Raw genomic sequence first — 8,770 nt, forward strand, 5'->3', positions numbered from 1 at the left:
GCTCCAAGTTTATTTGGACCTCAATTTTATACATTTTAATTCTCCCCTCAGCTACCTTTGTTTCAAAGTAAACAATCCTAGCTTATCCAACGTTTTCTCAGTGGCAAACTATTCTCAGTCCTTTCAGCATCCTTGTAAATCTGCTCTGTCGCACATGTGTGTCTTTTCCATTCTATGGTTATCTGAATTCTAGTAGTTGCTGTGCCTCCAGCTGTACATAATTCTAGAGTGACTTCCTGTTCTTTGTTCTGTCTGATAACCAATGAGGAAACTATCTTGTATGCCTTGTATATATGTATGAATGTATACTCCAAAAACCTCTTCTCTACACCACATAAATCCTATTGTTGTGTATATTCCCCCTGTAGATATGTCCTACAGGAGGTAGGTCTTGTCTGGTAAATATGTCGGTGCAGTGCTCAAATCAGGGTGTTACTCAAGTGTAACATTGTTACCGGTATAATACTGGGGCTCAGGTTAAATTGTAAGATTAGTAGTTTGTATTCTTGTAAGTTTTGGAAAATTAAGGGGTGATCAAATTAATTTTTTTAGGATGATTTAATGGACTAAATTGAGATATCAGTGTTTTAGTTGGGATTATCTCAAACCCTGAATTAGGGCCCTCGGGTGATGTCAAGAAGCACAACTTCATGCAATAGTTGTCTTCGATAGAAGCTTCAAAGCTATGGTTCAGTTTAAGGTTTGGAAAATTGACCTTTGTATGACAAGGGTATAAAATATAACCAAAGTGAGTAAATGGAGTTAAGAGCTAGCCATGATTGAATTGAATGTTGGACCAAGCTCAAGGGGCATGTTTTTAAATATACTTTTATCGTTTCTATGTAAAATGCCTACAAGATCCAGCTAACTTGCTTGTGTCTCTTGATTCAGCTTCTGGATTTGATGCACACACTACACACCAGAGCTGCCAACATCTACAGCTCTTGGGCTGAAGAACAGCGCCACCTGGAGCCGGCAGGAAAGAAAATTGATGCTGATGCCAGAACTTTGTGGTTGAACTGCTGGTGTCCGCTGTTGCAAGGTGAGCCATTACGACCAGATTGTGGGGAGATGGTTCATAAGTTGCGTATGTTTAGCTTATGAGCTCGGAGTTCGTGCTTTCAAAGTAATGAGAAGAAATGAGAGTCAAGTCAGGAGTGTTTTATTGTCATATGTCCCAGGTAGAACAATTAAATTCTGACTTGCAGCAGCACAGCAGAATATGTAAACAATATAATAAATGGGGGAAAAAAGTTCTCTATATCAAAATATGAAATAGGGTAGGTCTTTGACCTGGCCTAGTATCTCCGTTCTTCTCCCAGTTAGATATATTAGATGGAGTTAAATGATACGTCCTCACTGGTGTAACCAACACGGCTTTTGTATTGACACAAGATGTATGATACATCTGCAGCAATAAATTCTATGAAATCTAAGTTACAAGAGGAGGTTGGACAAACTTGGATTGTTTTGTCTGTAGAACAGGAAGCTGAGAGGAAATTACGGGACGCATAGATAGGGTAGACAGTTGGAACCAATTTGTCAGAGTGGAAATGTCAAAGACATTTGCGGAGTTCTGCAGGGGTCAGTGCTGGGGCCGCTATTCTTCCCGTTGCATATTAATGATTTGGATGAGGGGATTGAAGGCTTTGTGGTAAAGTTTGGGGATGATTTGAAAATAGGTGGAGGGGCAGGTATTGTAGAGAAACCAGGAACTCTGCAGATGGACTTGGACAGATTGAGAGAGTGAGCAGAGAAGTGGCAGATGGAACATAGTGTAGCAAAGTGTGGAGTCGTGCATTTTGATAGTAGGAATAAAGACGTAAACTATTTTCTAAATGGGGAGAGAATCCAGAAATTGGAGGTGCAAAGGGATTTGGGAGTGCCGGTGTACGATTCCCAAAAAGTTAATCTGCAAGTTGAATCAGTAGCAAATAAGGCAAACGCAATGATAGCATTTGTTTCAAAAACGGATGTAATCCTGAGGCGCTGGTCAGGCTGCATTTCGTGCATTGTGAGCAATTTTGAGCACCATATCTGAGGAAGAGTGTGCTGGATCTAGAGAGGGTCCAGAGGTTTACAAGAATAATCCCAGGAATGAGTGGGTTAACATATGACCAGTGTTTGATGACACTGGGCCTGTACTCGCTGGAGTTTAGAAGAATGAGGGGGGGACCTCATTGAAACTTACCGAATATTGAAAGGCTTGGATAGAGTGGATGTGGAGGATGTTTCCACTTGTGGAAGAGTCTAGGACTAGGGGTCATAACCTCAGAATTAAAGGATGTTCCTATAGGAAGCTGATGAGGAGGAATTTCTTTAGTCAGAAGGTGGTGAATCTGTGGAATTCATTGCCACCAAAGGCTGTGGTGGCCATCAATGGATATTTTTAAGGCAGTGATAGATAGATTCTTGATTAGTACGGGTGTCAGGGGTTATGGGGAGAAAGCAGGAATATGCGGTTAGGACGGAGAGAGTGCTTATTGATGGATCTCAATACAATCTCAGAGGAGAAATAAGAGTTTTCAGACAGATTGTGATGCTTTGTACAATGCATTAATAAATGTCTGCGGGAGTTTAAGGTGGGCCTCATCCATCTCTGTACATTGTCTCTTCAGGCATTGCGTGGCTGTGTTGTGATGCCAGGCGCCAAGTCAGAATGCAAGCACTTACTTACCTACAGAGAGCACTGTTAGTGCATGATCTGCAAACACTGGATGCTTTAGAATGGGAATCCTGCTTTAACAAGGTACAAAGAAGCCTCGCCACCGACAATGTTTTTTAAAATCCATGTTTAAAACAGATTAAAATAAATTTGCAGTTGCTTAATCATGTTATTTGTTTGTGAAGGTATTGTTTCCATTACTGACAAAACTTTTGGAGAATATCAGCCCAGCTGATGTTGGAGGGATGGAAGAGACCAGAATGCGAGCTTCAACCTTGCTTTGCAAAGTGAGTTTGTCGTCCTTGTTTTGATGAGACGGGTTTGGGGCTGTGATGACATCCACTGTCCACTTGGGCTGTGCATGTACAATATAGTATTTAGCCACACTACTTACAAAGATTTGAATTTGTGTGTCCATTATTCTAAATTGAATTAATGACTCAGAAATATAGACTCGGAAATATATACTTGTTCCATGAGTGGCTACTGGTGATATTTCCATATATCCACATTGTTCAGGCAGCTCTCGTACAATTGATCTGGAGAATTGCTTTAGGTGATTTTTTTTTCACCTAATTATTGGCTATCTATGTATAAACGAATGAGATGTTGTTGAACTGGAAGCCAGTAGGTAAAACAAAATAGGGATAACTGCATTATGCTGAATATAAGGTAGTAGGGACAACTGTCATATTTTCTGATAAGTTTCTACCTTTGTAGAAAGCTACCTCCCAGAGTGTATTTTTCTCTTACCAGCCGGCATAGGTGGTAGAAAGTCAAAGCAACTAACATCATTGAGTTATTTATACTTTTGTTCAAAATTCAACTCAATCTGTTGATGTCAAGCTCTGCATCTCACATCAGATCATAGTAATTCACATTAACTACCATTCACTAAATTAGATTTACATTGAATATAGTTTACATGCAATATAGTTATGTAAAATTAAAGATTTAAAATTTCTGACGCTCTGTGTTGGACAGCTAGAAGTTGCAAACGATTAATATGTGTACCAATATGTTCAGTTCGTGAGTGATGGGCCTGAGTTGTTAGCGACCTTGCATTTGAAAGAAGGCTGGCATTTTCAAAGAATTGAAACACAAGAGCTATTAAATGAACTTGACTGGTCATTTTGTTAGGATGCATTTACCTTGTACAATTATATTTTGGACATTGACTTTCTTATGTAATAATATTTCTCCTTTTCTGCCCATCTAAAGGTTTTCCTCCAACATTTGTCTCCGTTGTTGTCTCTACCAACATTTGCTGCTCTGTGGTTAACGATCCTGGATTTCATGGACAAGTATATGCATGCAGGATCCAGTGACTTGCTGGTAAGAAAATCTATCTTGTATCAAAGTCTCCACAAATTCTCCCTCAAAATTACCGTTTAAGTTCTGGTCCAGTTTTTTTTCTTTGTGACAATTCAACAATTTGTTTAAGCATCTTATGAATGATTATTTTTTTTTAATCCTTTCTGTGGATAATTTAGAGATACAGCATGGATACAGGCCTTCGTCTCGCACTAACATTATCCTACACACACTCATGGGACAATTTATAATTTTACCAAGCCAATTAACCTACAAACCTGTATGTCGTTGGAGTATGGGAGAAAACCGGAACACCCGGAGAAAACCCATGCAGGTCACGGGGAGTAACGTACAAACTCTGTACAGACTGTACCCATAGTCAGGATCAAACCCAGGTCTCTGGCGATGCAAGGCAGCAACTCTACCACTGTGCCGCCCATCTTTGGTTATGCTGTGATTTAAGTCCCAATTTCTGCTTGGAAGTATCAATAAAAATGATAGTTCCATAATATAATGTAGAAATTCAATGTGACTAGTTTCAAGGTTTGTTCTTGTCTTGTTCCTGTACTAGCCATATATTCTGTGACTATGTCTCTGTTTCCTGACAGTCAGTGAAAATAGTATGGATAAAGAGCTCAATGACATCATGCTCCCACTCCCGATTTCTTTGCTTAAGACGGCTATAACCACGAGTGATGAGAGTGCACATAATTAATCTGTACATGTAAATTCTTGCAGTTTGGATCACATGCACAGGTTTTGTTATAGAACTGTCACAGCTTCAAGCTTGCTTACAGTGCATTCAGAAAGTATTCAGGCCCCTTCACTTTTTCCACATTTTGTTATGCTACAGCCTTATTTTAAAATGGATTAAACTCTCTTTTTAAATCATCAATCTACACACAATACCCCAGAATGAAGAAGAAAAAAATAGGTGTTTAGAAATGTTTGCAAAGTAATTTAAAAAAATAACCGAAATATCACATTTACATAAATATTCATACCCTTTGCTATGACTCAAAATTGAGCTTAGATTCATCCTCTTTCCATTGATTGTCCTTGAGATGTTTCTACAACTTGATTGGACCCCACCAGTGGTAAATTAAATTGATTGGACATGATTTGGAAAGGCACACGCCTGTCTTTATGAGGTCCCACAGTTGACAGTGTATGTCAGAGCAAAAACCAAGCCATGAAGACGAAGGAATTGTCCGTAGAAACTCCGAGACGGGATTGTGTCGAGACACAGATCTGGGGAAGAGTATAAAACAATTTCTGCAGCATTGCAGGTCCCGAATAGCACAGTGGCCTCCGTCATTCTTAAATGTAAGAACTTTGGAACCGCCAGGATTGATTGTCTCCAGGACTTCATAGAGCTGGCCTCCCGGCCAAACTGAGCAATCAGGGCAGAAGGGCCTTGGTCAGGGATGTGACCAAGAACCCAATCATCACTCTGACAGAGCTCCAGAGTTCCTGTGTGGAGATGGGAGAACCTTCCAGAAGGACAACTACATCTGCAGCACTCCACCAATCAGGCCTTTATGGTAGAGTGGCCAGACGGAAGCCACTCCTCAGTAAAAGGCACAGGACAGCCGGCTTGGCGTTTGCCAAAAGGCACCTAAAGGACTCTGGTCTGATGAAACCAAGATTGAACTTTGACCCGAATACCAAGCGTCATGTCTAGAGGAAACCAGGCACCGCTCATCACCTACTGTGAAGCATGCTGGTGGCAGCATCATGCTGTGGGGATGTTTTTCAGCGGCAGGAACTGAGAGACTAGTCTGGATCGAGGGAATGATGAACGGAGCAAAGTACAGAGAGATCCTTGATGGAAACCTACTCCAGAGCGTTGTGGACCTCAGACTGATGCGGAGGTTCACCTTCCAACAGGACAACGACCCTAAGCACACAGCCAAGACAACGCAGGAGTGGCTTCGTGACAAGTCTGTGAATGTTCTTGAGTGGCCCAGCCAGAGTCCGGACTTGATACCAATCGAATATCTCTGGAGGGACCTGAAAATAGCTGTGCATCGACGCTCCCCATCCAACCTGACAGAGCTTGAGAGGATCTGGATAGAAGAATGGAAGAAATTACACAAATACAGGTGTGCCAAGCTTGTAGTGTCATACCCAAGAAGACTTGAGGCTGTAATCGCTGCCAAATGTGCCTCAACAAAATACTGAGTAAAGGGTCTGAATACATATGTAAATGTGATATTTCAGATTTCTTTTTAATTACTTTGCAAAAAAATTCTAAACCCCTGTTTTCGCTTTTATTATGATGATAAAAAAAATGAATCTCATCTATTTTAGAATAAGGTTGTAACATACCAAAATGTGGAAAAAGTGAAGGGGTCTGAATACTTTCTGAATACACTGTAGCTTCACACAACTTTTCACATTGTGATAGTGCAAATAATTAACAAACTTACACAGTTAGTCGTTTAAACAAAAATATTAGAAAATTACATATTCTCTTTACCTGGTACAAAATACTATTGAAAAACGAAAATGCTTTAATATTCAGCCAGTAAATTACTTCAGGGCATTTTTATAAAATATTAGACCAAGTGCAGACCCGTTGGGGTCTGCTCCCCCAACGCACCCGTCTCCTAGGCAGAGAGGGAGCCGAAGGGGGTAGATTTTGAGTGGTTGGTGGGGAGGGGGGGGGCGCGTCGTCGTGAGGTGGTTCCCGAACGCAATGCTCCCAGCTGCAGGCTCCAGGAGGTAGGGCCCGAGTACGGGGGGTGGGGTGACTTCAGTCGCAGCGCGAGCAAGACAGTGGTTTTTTCCCCGAAGTTTTTTCAGATTTTTGAACATTTTCATTAAAACTCGAGAAATAAAGCATGATTGTTTTGAGATGAGGCGATTTTGGACTCCATGGAAAAAATCTCTACTGGAATATGTAAATTTGTTACCGTTAGCGTATACAACCAAATAACACACAATCAAATAAACACACATACAAGATCAGTCTTTTAATAGGTATATGATATGATGATCAAGGGTTTTGACCTTATTTCCTTACTAGTTACCATTAAATGTTATATATTTATTCTGAATGTTCAGATTTAGGATCTAATCATCAATAGCACAGGAAATATTTTTGCCCAAACCTGTTGACTCTAAAATTGAAAAAAACGCAGTGGGGTCAGTTTTACATTGAATTCATGCAGACCCAGCCTTGAAGCACCTCATTCTCAACGTATAAAATAAATCTTGTCAAGTGAAAAAAACTTAATTCCAGTGGAATTTGCTTACAAATGTTCTATTATTTGTACATTTTTCATTCTGCTGTGGAATGTTGATAATGTCTTTCCTTTCAGTTGGAAGCAATTCCAGAATCACTAAAGAACATGCTACTGGTCATGGATACAGCTGGCATTTTCCACTGTGCTGAGTCGAGGACTGGTTATTCCCAGCTTTGGGAGATTACATGGGAAAGAATCGATTGTTTCTTGTCTCGTCTAAAGGATGAACTCTTCAAACAAACAGTTATTCAAGGTGAAAAACATATGCTCCATGTTTAACTTTTTAATTTGATGCCCCCCTTGCATGTAAATTAAGCATATTCCTAAATTAAGATAATAGGAAATGCTGATTAAATTGTGATCCCACATTTTCAGCAATACTGATATAAAGTAGGATGTGGTCAGGTTGGAAAACAGAATCAATAACAAAAAGAAGTTTGCATTAATAGCCAGCTCCCTTGGGGATCACTCTAAAATGGACCAATTAATATCAGTGAAAGTACAGATAATACAGTAGAGCTAATGAGAGATGCCTGAAATGGCAGAGTGGTGGCAGGAAACGTGAAGGGGTCTGAATACTTTCTGAATGCACTGTATGTCCCCTAATGCTGCCTCAGTATGAAGAATATGGGGCCGTCTGGTATGAGTATTCTTTTGGTTCATGGAAGATTTTTACTTCAATCCACTCGATGCAATTAATTTTAGTTGATGTCAACATACCGTGCATGAGTGTGGGCATACACAATTATTGGTGCGAGTCAGCTGGTATGAACCAGTACCATTATATTGTCCAATTGTGAAACTGAAATAGTAATCGGCAGTGTCTACACATACAATAAATATTTGTACCTTTTAATATTCCCTTGTCCTGCACAATTTGGTGACATTTGTTATATTTTACTCCCCAATTTAATTGTTTACCCTCAGGGTTCTTCTGTGGTATAAAGGGTACTGTAACGTGCTGTGTTTTTACTGCTCTTTTTCAGGGCATATTTTCAATGTTTGTTAATCACTGTATGCTTCCGAAATTATGGGAGTTGATTGTTCAGCGCATCTCTGGAAGTGTTATTGTTGTTGGAATAATATAAAAGGAGTTGCAAATTTTTTGGGTAAAAAGCTAAATATAATGCTGATGATTTTTAATTTTGTAGATCCTGTCCTTGGTGTACCAGACCCATCTTCTAATTCAATGCAGCATTTTAGTGGACAAGCATCTATACTCCCTGGTTCAGACACAAATCCATCTGGTCAAATTACAGCATCAGAAAAACCCACAGAGGCTTGTGCCAAAGGTGAGCAGTTTTCAGGCCAGGAGGGCTTTGGTGTACAAAGTCATATTCCATCTTTTAATTACAAAAACTCGCTGAAATTGAACTTTAGATTTGATTTCTGGTTTCCTGCCTTAAGTTGTCCAACTTTTTTTTTTCTCCAGCTGACTCTTGCCATCACAATTGTTGCAGGCATTGTTACTCTCAGCACAATTTAGTCCAGTCACTATGAATCAAGAAATTTGGGTAAAAGGCCCACAGCAGAGCTTGGG

The 8,770-nt window shown here is 40.0% G+C and overlaps 1 protein-coding gene across 4 annotated transcripts in view; it reads left to right on the plus strand.

Annotated features, from left to right (window-relative positions):
* Positions 1-8,770, plus strand: part of gbf1 (golgi brefeldin A resistant guanine nucleotide exchange factor 1) — a 161,004-nt gene that overhangs the window by 148,115 nt on the left and 4,119 nt on the right. For all 4 annotated transcript variants that reach the window (XM_055661779.1, XM_055661778.1, XM_055661775.1 and 1 more), the window contains exons 34-39: positions 892-1,042; positions 2,619-2,749; positions 2,851-2,952; positions 3,887-4,000; positions 7,306-7,483; positions 8,382-8,522. In XM_055661779.1, coding sequence (XP_055517754.1) covers positions 892-1,042; positions 2,619-2,749; positions 2,851-2,952; positions 3,887-4,000; positions 7,306-7,483; positions 8,382-8,522 — 817 coding nt within the window. The remainder of the gene's footprint in view (positions 1-891; positions 1,043-2,618; positions 2,750-2,850; positions 2,953-3,886; positions 4,001-7,305; positions 7,484-8,381; positions 8,523-8,770) is intronic.

This window comes from Leucoraja erinacea, chromosome 34 (assembly GCF_028641065.1).
Source record: "Leucoraja erinacea ecotype New England chromosome 34, Leri_hhj_1, whole genome shotgun sequence".
Taxonomy (NCBI): domain Eukaryota; kingdom Metazoa; phylum Chordata; class Chondrichthyes; order Rajiformes; family Rajidae; genus Leucoraja; species Leucoraja erinaceus.